The sequence below is a fragment of the Puma concolor genome, chromosome B4 (genome assembly GCF_028749965.1).
Source record: "Puma concolor isolate L17-30 chromosome B4, mPumCon1.1.hap2, whole genome shotgun sequence".
NCBI lineage: Eukaryota > Metazoa > Chordata > Mammalia > Carnivora > Felidae > Puma > Puma concolor.
In genome coordinates this window covers 25,758,052-25,785,532 of record NC_141673.1, presented here as the reverse complement: position 1 = coordinate 25,785,532, position 27,481 = coordinate 25,758,052, and the positions used below count along the sequence as shown (strand labels likewise).

General features: G+C 36.4%; 1 protein-coding gene across 11 annotated transcripts in view; it reads left to right on the top strand.

Moving 5' to 3' along the window:
• VEZT (vezatin, adherens junctions transmembrane protein) overlaps positions 1–27,481 on the top strand; it is a 77,709-nt gene that overhangs the window by 5,246 nt on the left and 44,982 nt on the right. For 5 of the 11 annotated variants that reach the window (XM_086712611.1, XM_086712608.1, XM_086712607.1 and 2 more), the window contains exons 2-4: positions 18,335–18,469; positions 23,507–23,593; positions 24,930–24,968. In XM_086712611.1, the coding sequence (XP_086568737.1) occupies positions 18,335–18,469; positions 23,507–23,593; positions 24,930–24,968 (261 nt within the window). Of the gene's footprint in view, positions 1–18,334; positions 18,470–19,195; positions 19,199–23,506; positions 23,594–24,929; positions 24,969–27,481 lie in introns of those variants that run through there. The other 6 variants (XM_086712610.1, XM_086712609.1, XM_086712615.1 and 3 more) reach the window with 2 other exon arrangements.

Below are 27,481 nucleotides of genomic sequence, written 5' to 3'. Positions count from 1 at the left end.
ACATTTAGCTTTCCTGTCTCTTAAACCTCTCCTACCCTAAGAAAATTTGACTGGATATTTTTGGTGTATTTGTTTTAACACTGTTGTTTTAATGATTTTTAGAGTCAGAAGTCAAACGCATTTATGTCTTAAGACTTACTCAGGGGGCGCCTGGGTGGCTCAGTCGGTTGAGCAACTGACTTCGGCTTAGGTCATGATCTCACGGTTTGTGAATTCGAGCCCCACGTCAGGCTCTGTGCTGACAGCTCAGAGCCTGGAACCTGCTTCTGATTCTGTGTCTCCCTTTCTCTCTGCCCCTCCCCCACTCATGCTCTGTCTCTCTTGGTCTCAGAAATAAACATTTAAAAAAATTTAAAAAAAAAGACTCAGAATGTCATATGCTACATTAAAATTAAAATTTTAGGGGCGCCTGGGTGGCGCGGTCGGTTAAGCGTCCGACTTCAGCCAGATCACGATCTCGCAGTCCGTGAGTTCGAGCCCCGCGTCGGGCTCTGGGCTGATGGCTCAGAGCCTGGAGCCTGTTTCCGATTCTGTGTCTCCCTCTCTCTCTGCCCCTCCCCCATTCATGCTCTGTCTCTCTCTGTCCCAAAAATAAATAAACGTTGAAAAAAAAAATTAAAATTTTAAATTTTAAGTCAAGCAGAGTTTTGGAAAGTACTCCCAACTATATCCTTTCCCTACTTAACACTCTTTTTTAAGTGCCTTGATTTAATATCAATTTCCTGGAGTATTAGTAACTCTACTATCTTTTCTTATAATATTGACCCAGAGGTCATCTTTGAGTGCTGCTACTTTGGGAGGACCAGGGCTACACTGAAAGATGATGTAGTAGAGAATTAAGACAGAAAAGAAAGAGTGAGATTCCCAGGTCCAGGTCCCAGTCCTTGCCCCAGAATCTGACCTTCTTTTTATCAGTACTAGACTCCAAATATACCTTCAAAGTTAATTCCGTTATCTTGGAACCTAACAACCCCAAGAGGCTCCAGTGGAAAGGAGTGGAAAGCATAACCTCAGACTTGGACCTCTCAGGCAGAACAACAACAGGACAAAGTTTCGAAAATGATGAACAGCATGTCTAACATGGGTACTCTGCAAAATAAATACTGAAATGCCAATATCATCATTTTACTCTGTAATTGTTATCTGTAAGATCTTTTGAGAGTATGTAGCCTCTATTGGCCTTAGGCAGGTGTTATAAAGTTCTGATGTTGCTCTTTTGTAGCTTTCAGATTTTTTCATTATAAATTAATTGTAGAACTTTGAGCCATTCATCCTTTTTTGAATCCTTCCATGCCCAGAGGAAAGAGTACCTGAAAATAAGAAGTTTTTATCTGAAGGACAAATATTTCTACCTCTTTACATTATTTGTAGTGTATCTAAACCATTTCTTTGTAACTACACTATAGGGACAAAGTTGTCCTCAAGGGACTCTTTACTCTTTCATATCTGTCCACGATAACCCTATTTCGGTGGCTGAATTCTTTGGTTTTTGTTGAAACTCATTCTCTTTTCCTTTGTTCATGACTGGGAAAGCTAATTTTTGCACCTCTTATCTCTATCTCTTTCCCTGCTACGTACTTCTCAGTAAATTATTAAATGTTAACTCTTTGTTGCCATTATGTTCAGGTGTACCCCTCCCCCTCCCCACACTAAGTCAGATAAATGTGAGATGGCTCTCATCCAATCTCTCACACGTAAAAGTCAGTTTAAAAAATCCTTCCTTACTTGAGAGATTGTCCTTTCTTTATGTTATTTTTATATATTTTAATTTTAAAACTTTTAATTCCAGTATCCTTTCTATATTTGAAGGTTAAATACTATTTGTAGATTCTTTCTATTTGCATTATTGATTTGACTAATGGAAGAAAATTGTTTTTTGTCTGTGAATGTATATATTGACAGTATTTGGTATTTTGATAATGGAATTGCTGTCTGGAATAATTATAAAATTTAAGGTATTGTTGTGTCATCTCATTTTCACTTAAAATTCATCTTCAGTTTTCTGTGGTACATAAAATTCCACAATTGTATAAAATACTCTACTTCTAAATAGTAGCTGAGCTTGGAAGCATAGCAAAACTCATGCTTTTATCACTATCTGAAATTGAAAGAATACTTATTAATGAGTTGTTAAGTTAGAACCCTATTGACATAAAAGATTAATCATTAAGGCCAAAGCTAGTTTATTACCAGATGTGCAATAATAAATTTGTTTAACACAAGTTGTAAAAATTATTCTTGGGGAACAAGTCTTTGCTTTTTTCTGTCTGGGTGATATTCCTTCCATTTTGGCTTCACATATCCACAGATCTCTAATGAGGATTTTAACATTTAAAAAAGTAAAATAAAACCAATGAAACAACAGATTTGGGGCAAAAAAAAAAAAAAGAGTTTAACATTAAAAAAATTTAAAAAAAAATTTTAATGTTTATTTTTGAGAGAGAAGTGGGGGAGGGGCAGTTGAAAGAGGGAGAGAGAGAATTCCAAGCAGGCCCTACCTACACTGTCAGCACAGAGCCTGACATAGGGCTTGAATGTACAAACAAATCATGACCTGAGCTGAAACCTAGTCCGATACTTAACTGACTGAACCACCTGGGTGCCCCAGTGCTTAAATTATTTTTATGGTTGTCTTGGTATTTTTACACAGTTCTATTAAAGGCTTTCTTTTTTTTAAAGTTTATTTATTTCATTCTCTACACCCAGGATGGGGCTTGAACTCATAAGGTTGAGTAAATAAGAGTCAAGCCCTTAGAGTTCTCCATTAATTAGGAAATACAGGAAGAGATTCGGCTCATTTCCAGTCCATTTTTAGATCAGGAACTCTTACTCAATTTTAGTTTTCTTGGTTCTGTACCAGTGTTTCTGTAGTTCCCAAAGTTGGGATTTTGTTGATTAATCCACACCATTAATTTCATGTCTCTTTAACAACTTTATTGAAGTGGATTTTCTACTTCTATATAGATCTTGCCCTATCCTTTTAGTTTCACTCTTCCTTACAGATTCTCCCTTTCTGATGAAAGTGCATAATACATCATTTTGAGAGAAAAATCTCTCCTTTCTCTCTTAAGGGAACCACAAATTCTTTTTCTACTCTTTTTATTATCATTTGGGATAAGGAAAAAAGACAATAAGGTTGGATGTGATCTAATAATATCCAGACCTCATTCTAATGTTTATTGCATGCTCTTCTCACAACATGTTGCCTGTGTGTTTGACTTGGTTCTAATTTTTTTTTTTAAGTAGTTAAAAATGAGTTTTACTTCCTCACCTTGCTTCTGCCCTGCATCCAATAAATGCCCATTATATGCCAGTTCATTAATCAGATACTAAATGATATTAAGGGTAGCATCAGAACTAGGGAGCACTCAATCCACCATTGCTACCTTCCTTTCTCTTAGTTAAGACCAAGTCATTGTCGTTCTTTATATTTAATCAGTTGAGTGTATAAGCTGTGCAAGTCAGTTTTCTCCCTTTGCATCTCTTCAAGCTTTTTTTTTTTTTGATGGATTTTGTTTTGTATTATATACAATCGTACTTAAGTACATTTGTGCTATTGTATGGAAAAAATGTGAAGTCACTCTTTTTAAAACTTTTTGTTGTGTATAACACTTCATATGATTAATTGGATAAGATTGATTTTGATTGGAAAATCTTAGAAGCCTGCAACCAGGAAAATTTATGAATATAAGTCTTACCTGCTGCTAGTTTACAAAAAATTTTTAAGTAAACATAATTATTCAGTAATATCCTTTAAAGGCGTTTAAAAACCCCTACTCCTTCTATTACTTCTGCAGTTACTGAGTGGTAGTGAAGGAATTATGTTGAGGTTTTTTTCAAAGAGCTGCTTCTGATTGGAAAATGCTTAGTAATGATGAAGACACACCCTCCAGTTCAGTGGCCATTTTGTAGTGTGGTTCTTCTGGAGAAACAAGTGGGAACCATCAAAGAAAGAAGTGTATGGATCAGAAGAATATGGGCAAAAGGCAATAAATTTTTCATCTAGGTCAATTGGAGAAATTATAACTATGCTGTCCGTGAGTAGTTTAATTAGTAAGACCAATTTTTCTGGATGCTTTTAGCTTACTTAATCTTTTTGATTTCTGTGATTAGATTTGCTTTGCTCATATTGAGGAACAATTAAATTAATGCTTGGATTCAGGGCTTTGGGTATAGTAATTTAGAAGTTACGTTGAAATATGTAAACTACAAAAAGTATTTCCTGTTATTTTATAAGTAATTTTGCAAGGTACTTTTTATGGTATTATCTATCCAAGGTTTAAGGTTGGGGGTAGGGGAAGCAGTGAGTAGTTATTTTCAAATTAATGCTTTCTGATTGTGTACTGATTTAAAGATGAGTGAAAAGTCTGTAGGAATTCAGTATATTGACAATATAATTAATTGTAATGGGTAAATTTATTTTCCTTTATAGAGTTTGTAAATTATGACAATTTTAGCTCTTTATATCTAAAAGCATTTTCATTAAAAATAGAGAAAACAGCTACCTTGCATAATTTGGTAATGACAGTCTTCCTCATCAGCTTATTTTGTGATGTTCTGCAGTTAGCCTGGAAAGAAATAAGGAAATAATAGCAACTAACAACAGGAATTCCTCCTTTTCCCTCATAATTTCCCAGAAAATTGCTGTTTTACATGTAATAATTACATTTATACCTATAGCTATAAGCTATATTCAAGGAGAAAAGACTTCTAAAATATTTTTAATAGCTAATAAATAATTGTTTCCAGGCAAATATCCTCCATCAAAGCCCTTAATTATAGAAAATCTTTTTTTCATGAAGATTTTGTTTTGAATAAAAGATCTTTTAGAGATTCCTTTGGCATGGCAGAAACTTTTAAAAATATATAACTTACATTACAGTACTTTCTTTTCTGAAGAAATTAAAAAACAGATATAAATCTTTAAAGAAAAGTTACCTGTAAGTAATTTGATAGATTGCTTTAACAAGGGACTGGAAACAAAGCCTTCTAGGTAAGCACAGGTTTATTATAAATTGAAGTCTTCATTGACAAAGTCACTCCTACATTATACACTTTCATATCTCTGTGCCAATGCCTCCTGTCTTCTACTGCCTTCTGTTAGTAGCTAACTGCCTTTTCCTACTGCTTCTTGTGTTTAATAATGGACTTAAAGAGATCAGATGACATCTGACAGCAGTTAGCATTTGATATTTTACTGACATTTTAAATAATGGAACTGTGTAATAGTTGACTAGATGATTAATTTTCATATAGACAAGTGCACAGGATCATTCTATTCATTTGCTAAACTAACAATTCGACACCTTTTTTATTAGGCCTTACACTGGGCACCTTTTTCCGCACAAATAACACATGAATGTATTCTCATTATGAAAAAGTCAAATAATACAAGGAAAGCATCAGCCCTCCCTTAATCTTCATTTTCTTCCTAGAAGTAACCACTCTCCTCAGTTTTCTGCCAGATCATTTTCAGTGCAATTATATTCATATATACATATAAGCAAATATATACTCATAATACACATAGAAATGTTGTATAAGATCTATAGGATCAATGCCTAGTAGAATTGCTACATCAATGGATATATTAATATTTTTATATACTCCCATTAATGGCATCTGAAGTATCTTTTTCCTTATACCCTTACCAACAGTATACATGACCAAACTTAAGCATTGCCAACTATCAGGTTGAAATTATATCTTTGTTTGAATTTGCATTCCTTCAATCAAGGGTAAAGTCTAGCATGTTTTTATTTGTATTCACCCATTTGTGTATTTTTTTTCTTTGAACTGCCTCTTTATATCCTTTGCCCATATTTGTAGTTTTTAATATTTTCTTATTGGATTATATGGTTTTATCATAAAGAAATTAGTTTTATCATATGTTGGCCATATTTTCTCTTAAGTGTCATAAGAGTTGTTTTAAAAACTCAGTGAGGGGGCGCCTGGGTGGCGCAGTCGGTTAAGCGTCCGACTTCAGCCAGGTCACGATCTCGCGGTCCGGGAGTTCGAGCCCCGTGTCGGGTTCTGGGCTGATGGCTCAGAGCCTGGAGCCTGTTTCGGATTCTGTGTCTCCCTCTCTCTCTGCCCCTCCCCCGTTCATGCTCTGTCTCTCTCTGTCCCAAAAAATAAATAAATGTTGAAAAAAAAAATTAAAAAAATAAAAATAAAAATAAAAACTCAGTGAGATAGCCTTGAGAATAATTTGGAAGAATAAGGTACTGTTGTTTTTATAGTCCCAGGATTCTTTGCAGCCAATTTCAAGGTTTGTGTAATCTGAGGTAAATACATACGAATTATAACTTATCTGAAGAGAAATGATTGGGAATAAAAGTAGGTATTATCGGGAGAATTATGCTTTGTTGAATTTTCTAACTTAATCTGTTAGATAATTTTTAAATTACAAGTCCAGTTTCTGGTTAAAAAAAACACAACTATATAAAATACTGTATTAGACTGAGTTAATGAATTTATTTACTCTAAATTAGTTGCAACGTAGTGAAATAAATAACAGTTTTGGCTCTCTGTTGGCTTGTGTAGATTCAAATTCTGGCTCTCTTATTTCTGTGACCTTGGCTAAGTTACATGTTCTTTCTATGTCATAGTTTTTCTCTTTTCTCAAACGAGCTCTGCCTCATAAAGTTATCATAAAGGTAAAATGAGTTAACACATAAAATGCTTAGAAATGTGCCTGGTACTTAGAAATAAACGTAGGTAATCAGTAAATGTTTGGTGCTGCTGTTTGGGGATGAATTAGTGGGGGAGAGAATCAACCCAATAGATGTGAACTGACACTGATCATTCTCCTGTGAGAAGAAAAGTGCATCTCAGTAATATTGAACAGAATCCACAGCCTCCACTGACATTTCCAAACCAGAGATAAACACTGTTGGAACCTATGAAATGAGCCGGTGGAGCAGGTCAGGGACCGTTTCCGGACTCCCCCCTGCTTGTGGCCCCCATAGCCTGTGGGAAACTGCAGCACTGGAATACTTGCTTAATTTTGTTTGTGTGATCTTGATCATGTTTGTGCCTGCTATGGCTCTATCACCCTTGGTGAGTGGATTTCTAAATTGATAATCTATCGCCTGTAGATTATTTTTCCTCTTTGCATTTATACCTGAAAATTTCCCTTTGGTTTTTGCTTGAATTATTCCCGATTGTACTTTGTTAACCCTAAGATAATAAGTATAGAACTCTTTTAAGAATGAGTAAACAGAAAAGTCATGGAGCCTGAAACAATTCTATGAAGATTTGGAGTTGCCACACTCCAACAAAGTATATTCACAGAAGGGGAAAAAAAAATCCAGATTTGTGTTTCCAGATTAAAGTGGCTATAGTTCTATGAAACCTAAAGCCACCAGTGAAGGGGGAATAATTTAATAATTTGAGATGAGGACAACCTGAAGAGAGGAAACAATACCCCTGAATTAAAAATTGTACCATGCAGGATCAGCATTTTGGACCTTAAGTGAATAAAATCTGATAAATAAGTATGTTGTTAACCATGTCTTTTACTTTCTGTATTCTGATGCATTGATCATCTCAGGACCTTACTGACCCTGGAGGGATTGCCGCTCCCAGAGTTAACCAATTCCTAAGAGATAGCAAACCGTTCATCTAGGTGACACACCTCTCACCTGGCCACGACGCATCTGCCCTAATCATCACAGGGTCAGATACCAGACCTCACTAGGGACAACCCCTATGCTTCAGAGCCTGCTGAAATTATGCAAACTAGCCAGTTTTAAGCCTGCTTCCCTTGCCTTGCTCATTCCTTCCCAAAGAAACCACAGTAAAGGCCGTGATCCATAATTTCCTCCCTCTCCCCTCCTGACCAACCCTGGTGCTGCCCACCGTGACCTCCCCTTCCTCATGGCATGGCCTGCCTCCATCTTTTGAGATCTATGAATATAACTGTCTTTCCAATGGCAGTCATCTCCTGATCTGTTGGCCTTACCTGAGCAATGAAACTTATATTTTAAAACAATAAGGGATACCTGGCTGGCTCAGTCGGTGCAGCATGCAACTCTTGATATTGGGGTCGTGATTTCAAGCCCTATGTTGGGTGTGGTCCTTACTTTAAAAAAAAAAAATAAATGAAAGAAGACTTCTTCTAGATACCCTTTTTCCTCAGAGACAGTTTTATGTTATTATTAAGGGTGTAGGCTTTGGACTCAGACCAAAGCTGGTTAGTCTTACACTATTTAACTTAGCCACGTTTTTGACTTCATATGCCCTAATTTCCTTCTAAAATGGTAGGAGTAGTAATAATTTCGCTTTAGAAGTTTGTTGTTGAGAGTAAAGTATTATAGGGGCGTCTGGGTGGCTCAGTCAGTTGGGCGTCTGACTTCGGCCCAGGTCATGTTCTCATAGTTCGTGGTTCGACGGCTCAGAGCCTGGAACCTGCTTCAGATTCTTTGTCTCCGTCTCTCTCTGCCCCTCCCCTGCTCACACTCTGTCTCTCTCAAAAATAAACATTTAAAAAAAAATTTTTTTTGGGTAAATAAAGTATTATAAAACATCCTTAACTTCATGCCTACCATATAAGCAACTCAAGAAATGTTAACTTTCTTTACTATTACTCTATTTTCCAGCTTTGGCTCTACTCTTTTCTGAAATACTGGCCTCTTGTAAGGCCTTCTTATCTTCTCATCCTCTGTATTACCTCTAGCTGATCTCATCTACTCAATATGTTCCCATACCTGTACCCTACTATGTGGGTTTACCACCATACCTATTTGCTAAAAGCTCAGATCTGTGCGTTCAAACTGGGCCACTTTCCTGATCTCCAGATATTTTAGGTCTAAATTATTCACATTTGAGTATCTCATAGGCTCCCTCTTCAGCCTTGTTGTGCTGCCACTATTTTATATTTCAGTGAATAACACCATCTAATTGTCCAAACCAGAAATCTAGGAGTCACCTTGCCCCCCTCTGTTGCCAGCCACTTTCAAGCATAAATGGGTAGTAAATTTGAAGAGACGGTATTCACAAACTAAAGAGTGTTTATTACATTTTGAGAAAGGGAGTAGGGGTGAAGGGTAAGATAAAGGTATTTCTTATTTTATATCTTTTTGTGTTGTTTGAAATTTTTATTTAAAAATAGCAATATGGTCAAAAAATTTTTTTCGTGAAATTGAACAATTGAATTTCCTTTTATAGCATAAAAACAGTTAACTTTTTCTTAAATATTCCCAGAGAGAAGTTAATGGCAGAAAAGTCCTATAATTCTAGTGCCAGACATATAGAAGGTGCTCAATAAATATTTGATTAGTGATAAATGAACAAATTGATGGTTGGATTGCCATTTGTTTTCCCTTTCTAGCTAAGTGATTTTTCTAGTGGAATGCCGCCAGCACTCAGTCAGTGGCATCTAGAAAACAGCAGATAGTTGGTGAGAAACCAGAATCAGAATTTGACCAGTAGTTGTTGTAGACTACAAAGGCTTTCTAAAAGTGTGTCTGCGAACAGCTCCTTCTGGGAAAGAGAAGGAGAGAGTCCATAGGGTACATAAGAGCATAAGAGTTAGTGTGAAAGAGCATCTAAGGTTCTTAGCCTGACACATGTGCTTGGTTGTAAGCCTATAGCATTGAGATGTGCCCATAACCAAACTTTGCTCTTGGTGGCTGGTTAAAATTTCAATGCATAAATTCAGATGTAGTTATTTTGAACATAACTCATTTCACTCTTAGAATGCCTATTGAGTTTTAGATTACAAGTCATGGAAAAATAAATAATTTTCCATTTAGGTGTTTGGTTTTTAAATCTATCATTCTCCCAAAATAAGAAGTGAGGAAAACAGCTGTTGGGCTACTTAAGTTTTGTCAATTTTTCAATCTATGATTGCTCATATTCTAAAACAACATTTCTCAACCTTAGCACTATTGACAGTTTGAGCTGGATGCCTCTTTGTGGGGCTTCTCCTATGCATTGGAGGATGTTACATAGCATTCCTGTTCTCTGCCTACTAGATGCCAGTAACATTCCTCCCCTCCTCAGTTATAACAGCCAAAAATATCTTCAGACATTGGAGTTGGGGGATGGGTGCAAAATCTAGTTTGAGGACTACTGCTCTATAGGAACGTACTGTTTGGTTTTTGTTTATGTTTTTTAACTGTCTTAATGGTATTTTTAAAACATGGCTCCAAAAATCACAAAATTGAGACTTTTTATTCCACAAACTTTTAATTAGTTTGTGGAAGGTAAATATGAATAATTGACTTTGACAGGTGATTAGTCATTTTTTTGTGACTAGTAAGTCACAAGACTGGTAAGTCTCCACTAAGACTGGTTACTTAAAATCTTATTGTTAGAGGATACCTTTGACATTTGTTATCCTTGGTGGGAGTATTGAGTGACCTGCGCATTGTTGTAGAAAGTTTGCAAATCCAAATATTTGCCCAATGTTATATGAATACTTTTTATGAATACGTAAAATATCACATACATATGTTGCAGTGGGTTAATTGGTGCTAGTATAATTAACTCAGAAATTCATTTAAAGATGAAGCTAAATTAACATTTGCTTTTTGTCATATTCTCTTTCAGCAGATATTAGAAGGACCACTACCATTATATGGAAATTTGCAAAGACTTGAGTGTTCTAGTCTAAAATTTAATAAGCTATTCTTTTTCCCAGAGTAAAATAATAAATGGAATTTTCTCAATTTTACATTTTTCTGCCATATTATTTTCTTAAATCTTTTATGCCAGACTCTAGGAAAGCCTGGCATCTGATTTTTTTTAACTTATGATGGACTTTTAAAATTATACATAAAAGGAGAGAATAATACAGTGAAAGGTCTCTATACCCACGACCCAGCTTCAGCTTGAACAGCTGTTAATATTTTGCTAAACTGTCTTATATGTTTCTCTCCCACCCCCACCTTTTTTTTTTTTTTTTGGAGTATTTTATGAGACTGATGCGCTGCCCACTGTGCCAAGAGGGCCACTTTCTTGGAGTATTTTAAAGCCGATCCCAAACATTACCTGATTTTACCTGTAAATTCTTTAGTATGCATCTCTAACAGACAAATGTGCTCTCTTCTTTTTTTAAATGCTAACTCCAATATAATTATTTAATAAAATTAGTAATTCCCTAATAATTGTCACCAGCCAGACCTAACGACTGGACCTTTACTATTCACCTGCTTGTACTCACTGACCTTTGTCCCACAGTTTTCCTTACGCTCTTCTTTCCAGCTTATATCTCTGAAGTCAGGCAAAAGACCAAGGGGCATAGCATCCTGTGATAGAAACTGGAACTACTCCTTAAGCAATAAGGACTGCCTGGACAAACAATTCTAGCCAGCCCAGACCGCCTAGACCAGTTTGAATTGAGCCCCCAACTCATGCCTATGCAGGTGGACCATGGATGGAGTGACCCATAGAGTGACTGTCAGTTACCTTTACCTCATTGTAATGACAAAATCTCTGCCCAAGGAGAAGCACAAGCCTCATTTACATAACCTAGGGTACATGTAAAGGCATGTTTCCTTAGGATGCATGTGCCACTTGATGCTTGCCTCTAAGTGATGACAAGGCTCCCCTATCTAAATATTCATTGTAATCCTTAATAAAAGAAACCCATTCACCCTTGCTCAGGGAGTTAGGCTTTGGAAGTTATTCCCCATGCTGTCCTTATTTGCTGCAAATAAAGTTTCCTTTGTGTGACAACTTACCTGTTGTAGTTCTATATGTGACTCATCAAGGAGCAAACTCACGTTTAGTTAGATTACAGTATCACCTAATATCTAGCCTGCATTTGGATTTCCTCGAGTATCTAAAAAATGTCTTTTTATAGTTGTTCAAACCAGGATGTAGGCAAAACTCATATGTGACATTTGGGTGATATTTGGATGTCCCTTTAGTCTTGAGCAGTTTCCTCCACTTCCTTTATTATATGGCTCATTTGTTGAAGAAACTGAGTAATTTGATATGTAGAATTTCTGTATTCTGGCATTGGCTGATTGCATAGGATAAGATGGCATTTGGTTTAGCATAAAATTATAATATTTTAACATACCACTTTTTTATCTTGTTCTCACAGAACATCATAGGGTTTTTTTTTGTTTTTTGTTTTTTTTTAATAATGTTTATTTCTTTTTAAGAGAGACAGAGTGTGAGCAGGAGAGGGGCAGAGAGAGAGGGAGACACAGAATCCGAAGTAGGCTTCAGGCTCTGAGCTGTCAGCACAGAGCCCAACGCGGGGCTTCAAACCCAAGAACTGCGAGATCATGACCTGAGCTTAACGCTTCACCGACTGGGCCTGAGCCACCCAAGCGCCCTGATGAGTTTTGTTTTACCACTTGAACAAGTTTAAGAAAATAGCATTCTTATTTTGTACTTAAGGAAGCTGGGACCAAGAGAGGATTTTCCTGAAACATGGCAGCCTATCTGGAAAGTATCAAAACACTCAGTATTTTCTTTGGTAGTTGAAAGCAGTGGCCTTATCAGAAGTAGCATAGAAGGAAGCTTTTTAGCAAGGACCTCACCTGTTTTGTTTTGTTTTCTTCCCTATGCCTAGATATTGCTTGGCACATAGAAAATGTTCCATTAGTATTTATTAATGAATGAGTTGCCTAATTTTGCCATTGTTGCCAGGTTGACTATTCTTACTTTGGCCTAGAACCTGGAAGGTTACAACGTATTCTCTCTGTAAGTGTTTAAAGCAGTTCAGAAGAGAGAACCTAATAATAAAAGTATTTTACCCATCACCTCAATTTCTGCACTAGTTTGTCTTCCTTTTTAAATGCAAACCAGCAATAATGGTACTGGCACTTATGCAGAATGCACCACAAATCATGCAGAAAGCAAACAATGCATTAAATGGGTGGTTCAAGCTTTATATGCATCAGTGTGGGATCTGATATCTTTAATGTGTGGGTGGGCATGAAGGGCAGGTAGTCATGGACTTAAATGAGTCATTTTCTTGAAGTGCTTGTTCAGCAAAAATGTTGGGGTTTCCTGTCTATTTTTGTTTACTTTTCTTACAAAAATATGTTTCAGCCATCACAACAATCTTAGCACAACCAGAGACTCTTGGCTGTCTTTCATTTAGCAAAATTCTTTCTGGTGCTATGATGTGTGTTTTCTGTCAGGCTAAAATTTACAGGAATAGTGAACCACAAGGATTTCCTGGGGAGAAGCTCCCACATGCTGTGTCTGAGGTTTCTCGTATTTCTTTTGGCAACACTATCATTCTACAATACTACAGAATTATAGTTTGAGTCCAGTGCTAATAATTTTTTACAAGAAAACAACTTAACTGAAATATTTATGGTTCTATTTTGCTTGAACCAAGGAAAAAAGTTATAACCAAAAATTACCTATCATCACCTACTCTACCTTGCCCTCTACAAAAAAAAGTCCCTTTCTGAGGCTGCCATCAACCTATAATAATATTTACCATATGAAGCATAGAAATTTCTATGTATTCATTTATAAACTTAATACCCCAACCTACAAATACAGTGATTAGGGCTGTTGCAACATGGAGCCTGATCTTGTCGTAAAAGAAGAAATACATTATTATATATTAGGCCGTCACATTTTAATAACTAACATATTTGCCTTTTTCTTTTTTTTCAAGTTTTTTTAAAATTTATTTTGAGAGAGAGAGAGAGAGACCAAGAGCAAGCAGAGGAGGGGCAGAGAAGGAGAGAATCCCAAGCAGGCTCTGCACCAGCCGCATGGACCATGATGGAGGGCTTGATCTCCAAACCATGAAATCATGACCTGAGCAAAACCAAGAGTTGATAGCTTAACCAACTGAGCTACGCAGGCAACCCCATTTGCCTTTTTCACTTCTCACTCGTGCATAGGGTAGAAAAAGCTTATCTATATGGTTTCATGTTCCACATTAAAATCAACCTTTTCTAAACTATCACTTGTTGAGTTTTGTTATGGGTATTCTTTGGTAATACAATTGTCAGAAAAGACTTAAAAAATATTCCCTTTCTAGGGGTGCTTGGGTGGCTCAGTCAGTTAAACGTTTAACTCTTGTTTTTGGCTCAGGTCATTATCTCATGGTACAAGTGATTGAGCCCTGCGTAGCTATTAGCGCAGAGCCTACTGGAATTCTCTGTCTCCCTCTCTGTCTCTGCCCCTCCCCAGCTTGTGCTCACGTGCTCTCTCTCAAAATAAATAAATACACATTTCAAAGAAAAAAAAGAATCTGGCTCTCTCCTGTTAAGCCAGGTAGTAAGGAGGTTTGCAAAAATGTAAAACAATCCATCTTGCTCAATACCTTTCTTTTTCATTTTGGAGAAATAGTGTTCTCATTAAAAATTACATTATTTACATTAATATTGTAATGGGTTTACTGTTATCTTAAGTAAATTAATAAATATTTTAATTTTTTTAGTTTTAATTTCTAATATGATAAATGTTGTTGGACATCCACAAAAACTCTTTGGGGCTCTCAATAATTTTTAAGATCCTAAAGAGGTTTTGAGACCCAAAAAAAATCTGTGAACCGCTAGTCATGATCTGGTTTTCTGAGATCTGTCAAATAGTACACAGGTTACTTGGCAGTTTCAGAGAAAATGTGATGGTAATTTTAGCCCCCAAACACTTTTTTTAAATTAATAAAATAATAATTTTACCAACAATCACTTTGCACTCTTAAAATTTGCTCAGTTGTGCTATGAGGTCTAATTTGGTCGGTTCATCTTAGTTAATGTTCAGTTTGTTAACCAGGGGATCTTTGTTTTTCATTTGCGTGTTATCATTGGTTAAATACTAAATTTTATTTTGGCTCTAAAGCGATTGAAGCATAAAAATAGAAATAAAACAACAAAATTAAGGATGCAACTCAGAATACTAAAATAAACATTATGAATAAGAGCTTTAGAGTACATACAGTCTGAGTTTATGTTTAGAAATGGTCTGATTTGCAATAGCAGTCTAAAAAAGTAAAGTGTAAATAAGAAATACAATGGTGCCTGGAATTATATTCTGTCAGACCTGCAGTACCTTCATCCGTAGTCTCCAAGGATTGTCTACTCTGAAATTTTGTCTAACTAGTTACACAAAGCCATGAAACAAGGCACAGTGATAGTCTTGGCAGGCCAAAATTTTCCAGAACTGTAAAACAGTGCTTTCTAGGGTGAAAGTGATGAATTCTGTCACTAGAGATGGGGAAGAAACCAGAATTACTACAGCATCATTCATAGTTGCATTGCTCATATAAATGGATGTCACACCTTTGATAAGAACGTTGTGAAACCAACCAAAAAGTTAATGAAAAGTTTTACATTGCTAGAAAAGGCAGAATAAGGTACTGACAGAATTACTGTATCAAATGACACCTCTGGACGTTATTGGTATTATTCAAGGTACATGATTAATGCTGCTATTTTGCAAAAAGTGAAATAGCAAGTGTTCCAGATTATGGTGTTTCCAACTGAGTACATATGCTTTAGTTGATGTGCAGAACACGTATGGAGAACAAAGTATTCATTGTTTCTCTTCTATTTAATCACTTTAAAAATTTTCCATTTTGTTATTTTGTGAGCTGTGATATGAACTGGAAAAGGAAGGGACTTTGGGGTCAGTGCTGACACTCATCAGCTAAGTGTGGAGTAAGAAAGGTATTAGAATTTGAATGAAAAAAAATTTAGCCCCCATCCCCACCCTGAAGCCTGTTGCCACAGAACAGTTAGCAATCAGAGTGTGCCTCAAGGTCTTGACTGAGCCTTTAATTAAAACTGGGGTCAGCAAACTAATGCTTTTGGAGCAGATTTGTCCTCTGCTCCTGCCTGATTTTCTGTGGCTGGTGAACTAAGAGTGGACTTCATGTTTTTAAATGGTCGGGGGAAATATCAAAAGAATGATATTTTGTGACATATGAAAATTATAAGAAGGTCAGTATTTCCATAAATAAAGTTTTATTGGAGCATAACCACACTCGTTGTTTTATGTAGTGCTGTGGCTGCTTTTGCACCACAGCAGCAGAACTGATTAGTTACGAGACCATATGGTCTGCAAAGTGTGAAATATTTACTGTCTGGCCTTTTACAGGAAAACTTTGATGACCCTGGAATTAGAGTAACTCTGCTTTGATCCATCTTATTTATTGTTCTTCCCCCATGGGAGTTCACTTGAAGAAAGAGTTCTGCCTTAAAAACAAGTTGTGTTGTGTTTTTGTTTTTTTTTTAAGTATGTAAACTTTTCAAAAGGTCAGCCCAACCGAACAAGCATTCTTGTTCTTTTGCCACTATGGGGACAGAGCAGGGTGGGGTTCACAACTCATTTTGAAAATATTTGAGTAATTCAAGGCGATATTTGAAGATCAAGGCAATATTTGAAGATACATTACGGGTGATGTTAAGATTAACCGTTTGTGCCACCAAAGGTTTTAAGTCTGGTAGAGAGATAAGAACATATCCCTCCTTTTATTATAATTTTTTTGTATACTTTTTCAAAAGAGTATTAAATGTAGCTTTAAAAGGAGGCATTTTACTTATCTTCTATTCTGGCAAATTGATACCCAGCAAATTGCTACCAGTACAAGCAAATTCCCACTCTGCCTCATTTTCCCAAACTCAAGGATATATTCCCTAGAAATATTGGTCTCACTTAACTGCCTCTTCTGTTTCCGTAGTATCCAATACAATTCTGCAATTATTAATTTGCTTGATATTTCTATACTAAATTATAAGGAAGTTTCCCTGGTGTCTTTCTCTCTAAACATAGGAGGGACTGTTTGTTATTTTAGATAGTATAGTATAATATTTCAGAGTGTTGGCTTTGGAATCAGACCTATCCTGCTTTCTGTATCTAACAGAGTGAGTCTGTTTCCTCATTTATGAAATGGGTATTAACAATAACAATGATCATAATACTTTTTAAAGTTTGTTGTGAACCTTAAGTGAAATGATGCAAGTAGAATGTTTAGTTAAGCTTTTGCCACATGATACTACATTAGCTGTGTTGCTGTTTACTATTGTTTTCATGGTGGTTGTTATTTTATCTCTACTACCTAACGTAAGGTCTTTTTTAAAGTATTAAATATTTTTGTTGAATGGAATCAGGGTTTATTTTTAAATTTTTTTTTTTCAACGTTTATTTATTTTTGGGACAGAGAGAGACAGAGCATGAACGGGGGAAGGGCAGAGAGAGAGGGAGACACAGAATCAGAAACAGGCTCCAGGCTCTGAGCCATCAGCCCAGAGCCCGACGCGGGGCTCGAACTCACGGACCGCGAGATCGTGACCTGGCTGAAGTCGGACGCTTAACCGACTGCGCCACCCAGGCGCCCCACAGGGTTTATTTTTAAACATGTCACCAACTTTGTGCTTTAGAGAAGACAAAGTTAAAATTAAAGCTTGCTATTTATCCAGAAAGAATTGTGCCATGTATTTTCATCCAACAGTGATGCTGATGCATCTGATGATTGGAGTAATTTTGTTTGTTTGTTTGTTTGTTTTGTTTTGTCTGTTCCAAAACCTGTGCTCTTTCCACCTGGCTTATATATAGTTGAAGTGTAATTTGAGTGATTACCATGGACCAGGTACTGTTCTAAGTGCCTTGTATGTATTTAGTCCTTGAAAAGACCCTATGAACAAGGTGTAATTATTATTCCTATTTTAAGATGAGACAGCTGAAGCGAAGAATTTAAACTGTCATAGGATATTCAACCAATAAGAGGCACAGTTGGGATTTGAACCTGTAGTCTATCTCCAGAGTTTGTGTTCTTAACCACCATGTTCTAATGCTTTTATTAGCCACAGAATCTCTTGTTTGCCTTATGGTTGTATGTGAGATACAGCTTATTTTAGGTAATTTTCTTGGAGTTTTAAGATTGTTTACAGTGGCAGACATATGGTAGGTCATACATACTTTTGCTTGAATGAATTAGTGAATATGATAGTATAAAATTATAATTAATGTAGTATAATCATTGCTTAATTCTTAGCTTCAAGTAATAACTACTTTTCATTGTAGGCCCTCTTAGGAGCTATCTATAGTCAGGCTTGGCTATTTTGAAGTAATCTACTCTAATACTACAAATATTTGGGCAAAGAAATTGCTTTACAAATCTATTTATATTCCTAAACCCATTTTTTCTTGCTGGTACCCACTCAGAAAAATCTGTGTTTAGAGTTTTTCCTTTTTTGGGTCCCTCTGTTGAATTGTTGATTTTTTTTTTTTTTTTTAATGTTAAATGGCATTGTGACAGATAATTCACTTTTTAATAGATGAAGCCTTAAAGAATTGGGGCATACTGGTCATGATAGTGAGTTTCCTATTGAATTTGACCTCTAAGCTTTTTAAATAGCAGTGATCTTGAAATTTGCTTTATTTCATATGTCTTTTTCAGAATTCTCCACTTTACCAGTACTTACAGGATCTGGGACATACAGACTTTGAAATATGCTCTTCTCTGTCACCAAAACCAGAAAAAAGCACAGTGACAGAGGGACAACAAAAGCCTCCTGCAAGAGCCCTGCCAAAAGTAAGAAATCACGCTCATTCTCTCTGATTAATCTCTTGTTCTTCACCTCACTAATTATTCAAAGTGCCTTTACCTTTACCCTTGCAAAAACAAAAAAAACCACATAAGTACCTCCATGTCTTCCTCAACACTGGTTTAAGATATTATGTTTTATTTCATCAGTAGTACAAAACTGTTTAGATAAACATAAATCCTTGCTGTTTTGGACTATCTCAGTAACTTCTATAATAAATGGAAATTAATATGGTTGAAGATTAAAATATATTGTTTATTCAAATATTGAAGTTGTTTACAGGGAACCAGAAAAATATACTAAAGCCTTAATAAGAATTCAACCAGTAGGACTCATATTAATTGAAATTTTTTTCTTTTCATATATTTTTTTTTTAATTTTCTTTTTTTTTTTGAACGTTTATTTATTTTTGGGACAGAGAGACAGAGCATGAACGGGGGAGGGGCAGAGAGAGAGGGAGGCACAGAATCGGAAACAGGCTCCAGGCTCTGAGCCATCAGCCCAGAGCCCGACGCGGGGCTCGAACTCACGGACCGCGAGATCGTGACCTGGCTGAAGTCGGACGCTTAACCGACTGCGCCACCCAGGCGCCCCTCATATTTTTTAAAAGAGAGCACAATTAACGTCACTCCTAATCAGGGAAATACAAATCAAAACCACACTGAGATACCACCTCACACCAGTCAGAGTGGCTAAAATGAACAAATCAGGAGACTGTAGATGCTGGAGAGGATGTGGAGCAACGGGAACTCTCTTGCACTGTTGGTGGGAAAGCAAACTGGTGCAGCCGCTCTGGAAAACAGTGTGGAGGTTCCTCAAAAGATTAAACATAGATCTACCCTATGACCCAGCAATAGCACTGCTAGGAATTTACCCAAGGGATACATGAGTGCTTGATGCATAGGGGCACTTGTACCCCAATGTTTATAGCAGCACTTTCAACAATAGCCAAATTATGGAAAGAGCCTAAATGACCATCAACTGACAAATGGATTAAGAAGATGTGGTTTATATATACAATGGAATTCTAGTTGGCAATGAGAAAGAATGAAATCTGGACATTTGTAGCAACATAGATGGAACTGGAAAGTATTATGCTAAGTGAAATAAGTCAGGCAGAGAAAGACAGATACCATATGTTTTCACTCATTTGTGGATCCTGAGAAACTCAACAGAAGACCAGGGGAAGGGGTAGGGGGAAAAAAAAGCTACAGAGAGGGAGGCAAACCATAAGAGACTCTTAAATACTGAGAACAAACTGAGGGTTGATGGGGGGTGGGAGGGAGGGGAGGGTGGGTGATGGGTATTGAGGAGGGCACCTGTTGGGGTGAGCACTGGGTGTTGTATGGAGACCAATTTGACAATAAATTACATATTAAAAAAAAGGAAGAAAAAATCAAAAAAAATAAAAGAGAGCACAAGTTATAAGAAAGCAAATTGATAACATATTTCACAAACAGTTTCAAGGGTATATGATGGAGTGGGTATATTTACCTCAATTTCTGATGCCCTTTATATCTGTGTAGTATCTTTTTTTTTAATGTTTATTTATTAATTTATTTTGCGAAAGAGAGTGTGGGCGGGGAAGGGGCAGAAAAAGAGGGAGGAGAGCATCCCAAGCAGGCTCTGCATTGTATGCACAGAGCACTACATGGTGCTCGATCTCATGAACCATGAGATCATGACCTGAGCCAAAATCAAGAGTCAGATGCTTAACCAACTGAGCCACCCAGGTGCCCCTGCACAGTATCTTTTTATACAATAAATATCTCAGTTGACTACAACATTGTGAGGCTAAGATACTAAAAAGAATCTCCATTACCATCAATTATGTTCTGTAAAATGCATTTAATAGATTCATTTATGTTCTATTAGCCATATTTATTAAAATAAGAAGATATTCCAGTACATTTCAGTTTTAACAAAAGGAATTCTAATTTAATAGGAAAAAACCCCAGATTACCTCATTTCCTAAACATTCTAGTTTAATCATTGTTTTATTACAAGACATCATTATTTTGGGGAGGAGGATTTTAAAGTTTTCAATTAGTTATTTACTCTGTGGTGATAGGAGAGAAGTATCTTTTCTCCTGTTCTTAGAAAAATCCCTACAATGTGAGATGACCAAGCTGGTCCCATTTGTCAGAGCAGAATAAATACTGGAGAAATGTTTTTTTGACTGACACTTACAGGGTGGGAGTTAGGGAGTTAGAGCTCACACAGATCAGAACCAGTTTGCTATTCCTCTGCACTTAAACCCTTTTTTCTCCCTGACCCTTTCAAATGTGGATGTTCCTGGGAAGAATTTTGAAAGCAAAACCTAAGGATACAGCTAACAGGTTATTTATAGATTAAGACTTGGATTTGAGATTACTTGGCCACAAAAGACAAAAAATGGGCCAAAGGATAGTCTTAGCCAGGATATGGGCATTGGCCTTTTTTTGTTGTTATGCAAAAACTTGGGTTTTATAGGTTTTAATCCTTTTCATTTATGATAGGTATTTTTACATATAGAAATGTTATTATTAACTTATAAATAAATAAATAAAATGAGAGTTGAAAATTTCATCCCTCAGAAATTAAGGACCAGTAAAAAACATAGCCAGAGAATGCGTTTCAAAATTACCACAGGTTGTGGCACCTGGGTGGCTCAGTCGGTTAAGTGTCCGACTTTGGCTCAGGTCACAGCTTGTGGGTTCGAGCGCCTCATCGGGCTCTGTGCTGACAGCTCAGAGCCTGGAGCTGGCTTTGGATACTGGAGCCTGTTTGGGATTCTGTGTCTTCCTCTCTCTCTGTCCCTCCCCTGCTTGTGCTCTGTCTCTCTCCCTCTCTCTCTCTCAAAAATAAACATTTAAAAAAAATTAACACATGTCCAGAAAGTTCCTTTAGCCTTCATATTACACATTTCAATTGTATGAGCTAAATTTTTCTAAAATGGAGTTTTTCTAAATCTGGGGCAGCTGAATTTTAGAAAGATTTGTTGTATTACTTAGTTCCTTCTCAGGGGATATATTTTTAGAATTGCCCCCAAAGTTCTGTTCAAGCAGTGAAGTACCGATTATTTTCTTTTGAAAGCAGATTTTTTATTATTATATGAGACGGTGATGAAGCTATATTTAGGATTAATCACCCTTTTTTCACTTTTATTTTTTAATGTTATTGTTAAGTACTGACTGAGTAGCTATATTGGGATTCTCACTGTGAATATTTATTCTCTGTATATTTTTCTAGTTTCTTTTCCTGTGATTATTCTTAAACGTTCCTCCCATAAACTTTGAGCATCAGGCCTCTTTGCTTGACCTGTTTCTCTGAGTGATCTCATGTACTTTCTTGCCCTCATTGGCCACTTACATGCATTCTGTCTTCTCTCAGTTCTGGATGCTTGTCAAACATTTTCACCTGCCCTATACCCCAGGAAACTCAGATTCAGAATATGTAAAACAGAACTTTTTTCCAACTCAGCACTCCCAAAACAAACAATATTCTTTCCATATTCCCAAATTACCACTCTGTTATCTTAAGTTTCCTATCACTCCCACATTAATTTGGTCACTAAATGATAAGTCAACTTCTTATGTCTCTAAAATCCAACCCTTATTCACTACCATTTTTTGTTACCCTGCTTTAGGCCTTTATCATTGTTTAGCTGGACTATTAAATATCCTTCTAATGATACTTCTTGGCTACAATTATTTCCTCCTAGTACCATCTCTGTGCTGTAGCCAGTTATTTTTCTAAAATGCTGATATTTATTGTTTCATATCCTTGCATAAAAATCTTATGCAAGGTGCTCCTCATAGCCTACAGTATAAAGTCTAAACTATTATGGCATATAAGACCAAAGTTCTTTAAAAACCCTCTCAGTGTTCATTACTATTCCCTTCTTCCCTTGGGTCATAGCCCAGACTATGCCACCATGACCATGGCAAGTGGTTACATGGCTGTCCCCTTTACTCATTCTGTCCCCTTGCCCAGAATGTTCTCCCTCCTTTGTTAAAATTTCTGCTCATCTGTTAGGGTATAGCGTCAGTGTTAACACCTATCGACATCTTTTCCCACACTTTCCGAGACTTTACATTGATTTGTAATTATTTACTTTCTCTTCTAAGTTTTTGAAAATAGCAGTTATATGTATTTATCTTTGTTCCTATGACCCTTTTTTAGTACTCAGGATATAGTAATCACTCAATGAATGTAAACTGCATTTACTCAGATAATAGGCTATTAACATTAAGGTAAATTGAATTTTTGGTTGGTTCAATAATAAAAATTATTTCAGTATGAGACACTTTTTCTAAAGTTGATTAAAATATCTTTATGCCCTAGCATTGTGGAATGAAAATGTTCTTAGTATTTGAGAACTTGGAACACCCTGTGGTTTTCATTAAAATATATACTGTCATCTTGACATAGATAGTATATAGGGTACCGAAGACAAATGAGCTGCATCAGGATAACTTCTGAGTGCTCTTTTAAAAATCTGCTGTTCAGGGCACCTAGATGGCCCAGTTGGTTAAGCATCTGACTTTGGCTCAGGTCACAATCTTGCAGTTTGTGGGTTCGAGCCCCATGTCTGGCTCTGTGCTGACAGCTCAGAGCCTGGAGCCTGCTTCAGATTCCGTGTCTCCCTTGTTGTCTGCCTTTCCTCTCCCCCTTTGCTCACGCTCTGTCTCTCTCTCAAAATTAAATAAACATTAAAATTTTTCAAATAAATGAATAAATAAGAATTTTTTTTTTTTAAATCTGCTTTTCAGGTCTCATCCAAACCTAATGAATCTGAACCTTTGGTTTGGGGACCCAAGAATATGTTTCTAACTAAAATCTCTAGGTGATTCTGATGTGCAAGTAAATCTGGGAACTATTAAGGAGCCTGAGACATACTGACAAAGGATATAACCAAGATGATTTTTTTCCTCCCTTTTTCTAGTAAAAATTTTGGTTAATTAGAAGTAAGTTATTTGCAGTTTTTCTGCTGTGTGGGTGTGGTTTAATGTATCCTGTACAATCTCATTAATCTCCTTCAGCGAAGCATCCTGTTAAAAGTGGCTGAAACCATCAAAAGTTGGATTTTTTCTCAGTACAATAAGAAAGATGACTTACTTCACAAGTTGGTAAGTGTTTGCTCTATTTCTTTTAGTCAGTTTTCAGGACTCCAGTTTATTAATGACAATACAATGAATCAGAATTTGTTTTGCTACTGATTTGGGCAGTGATTGATTCTAAATTCTGAGAAGTTCTCTGAAAGGAGACTGCCTGCTTCATAAAGTGTTTAAATAAAGTGTGTTTGTATCACCTAAAAAAAAAAAAAAAGAAATTCTTCAATAACTGTGGATCTTGAATTTGGACTGTTTAGTATTATTTCATAGCTCTTCTAAGAGGTTATTAGCCATTTAGAATAGAATATTCTAGTTGTTATTGAAACCTTATTTGTTAGATTACTAATTTCCTGCTGCCATCTTCCTCCATTGACAAATATTCCTCTCATTAAGGAAGAGAGTATATCAATTAGTGGGACCTTCTTTTTTTTCATTAGGAGCTTGACTGTATCCTTTTTTTCTTTTCTTTTCTTTTCTTTTTTTTTTTTCTTATTGACTGTCTGTATCTTTATGCCATAGTCTATGATTAGAGTTTGGGCAAAATCAAAGTGGTTCCCCCCCTAATTTATTTATCATTAATCTATCATTCCCTGACAACTTAACATGTAAACTTTAGTCTCCCGAGACCAATAATCACAGAATTTCCCAGAGACTTGGAATTGTGACCATTGAGAGTCTCTCTGATTCCTGTGAGGCTTGCTTTTTTTTCTTCCTGCTCTCTGCTGTAGTATATCTGGTATTTGACCTGTGACACCCCCCCACCCAAGAGGGAATGCTTCAACTTTGTACATCTTAAGCAAGGCAAAATCCAGGTAGTATAGCTAAAAAATTGAAGTAACGAAGTTCTCATGGTTCTCCTAAGGAGCGATCAAGTATGGGTAGGCAGATTTCAGGATCTTCTGCTGGCCTGTGACCTTAAGATGATAATTATCATTCTTGTAAATTACCATTTGTAAGAAGATGTTTACAAAGTGCTTTCACATTTTGATTTGCTACTTCAAGTACTGTAAAGTTTAGTGCATTTTGCCATTTGGAAGTGGTAAGATTTCCAAATGTCTGAGATTCAGATAGTTCAGTTTGGTTTAAGAATACTTAGTGAGTTGTTCAAGAATGTTCAGCTAGAAATTGATAGAGTTAGAATTTGAATTCAGGTCTCCTGTTTCCAAGCCCAGGTTCTTCATTATAACATAGTACCTCACTGGCTTGAGTGTTATTATGCCTTGACTGACTAAAATTACTTTTTTAGCAATCCAAATGGGCAAGTTCTCTGTTCAGGGTTTCATCTTTGTAGGTATGTTGAGAAGGTCAATGAAGTGTCTTGTCACCTACGTAGAATATCATCTCTATCCAGGTGGAGCCATCCTCATTCTTCAGTGATACTAGGATTGTGGTAAGGTATACGGATCCATATACATTTTTCTGTGGTTTAATCATAGTGTGCATAGTCCTGATCTTTTCATTCTTGGTTCTTTGTCACTGGCCACATGTTTCACTGTAAAGTGCCAACTTCTGTATGCATCCCTTTTGTGCCTACATTATAGAGAACTGTAGGAAGTACTTACCAAAGAAATCATTTAATAGTAATGGAACGAGGAATTACCCCGTTGGCTTCTGGCATGAGATGCTTGACTCTTCCCTTTGTCAGACATACTTAAAATTTTATTAGCTATACAGATATTGAACCAGTCCCTTTTTCCTTTTATTAAAATACTGACAGTTGCTCCATGATATCTGAACCTTTTCCTTTTTATTAAAGTACTTCTTAAAGATTTTTAAAAAGTTCATTTATAACAACTATAACGGTAATGGTATTAGTACTTTTGAAGCACTTTTTAGCCTGTAAAGTGCTTTCACACATGTTACCTCATTTGATCCTCATCAGCTCTATGAAACAGAACAATGTATTAAAAAGTATAGAAGATCGTTGAAATATATTGACACATCCATAATTCCCTTCTCCATGCCTAGGGGTAAAAACAGAAATCTGTCTATTCTTTTTTAGCTGTGCTTCTCATACCCTTTCATTCCATACAGGCAGAAATCTTCCTGAGTTACCGTCTCATACATTTTCCTGTTTAGATCCTTAAAATATCACCATTACCCATTGAATCAAGTCCAGTTCATCATGTTAGCATCAAAGAGTCTGCAAAATTTGGCCCCAAACTACCTTTCCAGCCTTACCCACCAATTTGTTCATCACCCAACCCAGTCTTCCTTTTCTTTTATTCCATACCTGTTCTGCATGTCTGTGTTTGTGCTATTATACTATGGTAGAACCCTTTCCGTTTTTCCTCTATTACTGTAGTCTGTTCAGTAAGCAGTCCTAGCTCTTCCTTAAGGCCTTTCCCACAAACTTCAGTCTATTGGATCTCTTATTTTCTTCAACACTATAGTAACAATTATCGGCTATGTTTTAAGTTTATATATTGTATTATGGTGCTTTTCTTTATTATGTTTTAATTATTTCATGTGTACTAACAACATTAACAGCTAAGACTTACATAGTACTTAATTTGCACCAGTACTTACTATGCATCAGACACTATATATTGTACAAATATTGACTTATTTAATTTTCATAGTAGGTACTATTGAAGTAGGTACTATTCTTAACCTCATTTTGCAGATGAGGAAACTGGAGCAGAGAAGTTAATAACTTAAGATATGGAACCAGGATATAAACCTAGGTACTAACTAGGTCTCAGCACTCAAACTTGTTAAGGGTGAGCCAAAGTTCACCTAGTGCACTTCCCCACAGCACAGAGCATCCGACCATAAAGATGATAATCTAATATCTAGTCAATCAGTATTAGTAGCTTTTAAATTTCTTCGCTTGTTTGACACTTGGACCTCGGTCCAAATAAGGCTGTTGTGAGATGTTTCTTAATATAGCAGGTGTCTATTTTCCCACTAGTTTGATTGGCATATTGCAACAGTTTCCCTATTTTCTGCAGTTCTCATTTTTTTTTAATGTTTATTTATTTTTGAGAGAAAGAGAGACAGAGCACGAGCAGGGGAGGGGCAGAGAGAGAGGGAGACACAGAATCTGAAGAGGCTTCAGGCTCTGAGCTGTCAGCACAGAGCCTGATGTGGGGCTCGAACTCATGAGCCATGAGATCATGGCCTGAGCCAAAGTTGGACACTTAACTGAGCCACCCAGGTGCCCCTGCAGTTCTCATTTTTATAATTAAAGAGTAATATACAATTTTATAATTTATCCTTAAGAAAAAACTTAATTCCTCAGTGTAATCTGATTTAATTTTATAGCTACTGTGATCAGAATATAGTTCAAGTTCTTCCTTTGTAGAGACAGTCTAGTCACTAGATAATACTGCTTTAATTATTTAGAGTGTCTTGGTCCCTTTCAGGTTCATTTGTATTTATAGGTAATTGTAGGTAGTTTGTCACATTCTTGAATCACATATTCCTAAAGCTACTAGTACTGCCTCAAAGCACAATGGTTTTGGGGAAACATTATCCCAGTTTTGCAAACAGTTCTGATGCTAAGGATGGTGTTAAAGAAAGTGTACCTGATTAAGCAGCATATCTGTACAAGGGGCTATGAAGAGGGAAAGCTCCCATTCTGTGTTAATAGCTTTCCCTCTCTTTGTGAGCCTTAGCCTTCCTTTAGTTAGGCTTCTTTAAACTTACCCAAATGTAGGTACATTGAGGTCTCATAAAAGGTAGGATTTAAAGCTTTTATAGCAAAAACTTGATTTTTAATACTTAATGTTTTAATATCTCTCTGTGTGTGTGGAATCCAAATCAGATAATAAGGCCAGTGTGTGAGGATTTATTTCAAAGATTACTTGAAAAGCTGCCATGCTCCTCCTTTTGCCCTCCTCGCTTCCACCCCTTCCCTAACAGTAGTATAAAGTGAATTGTGCTCTTCTCTTTGTGAAA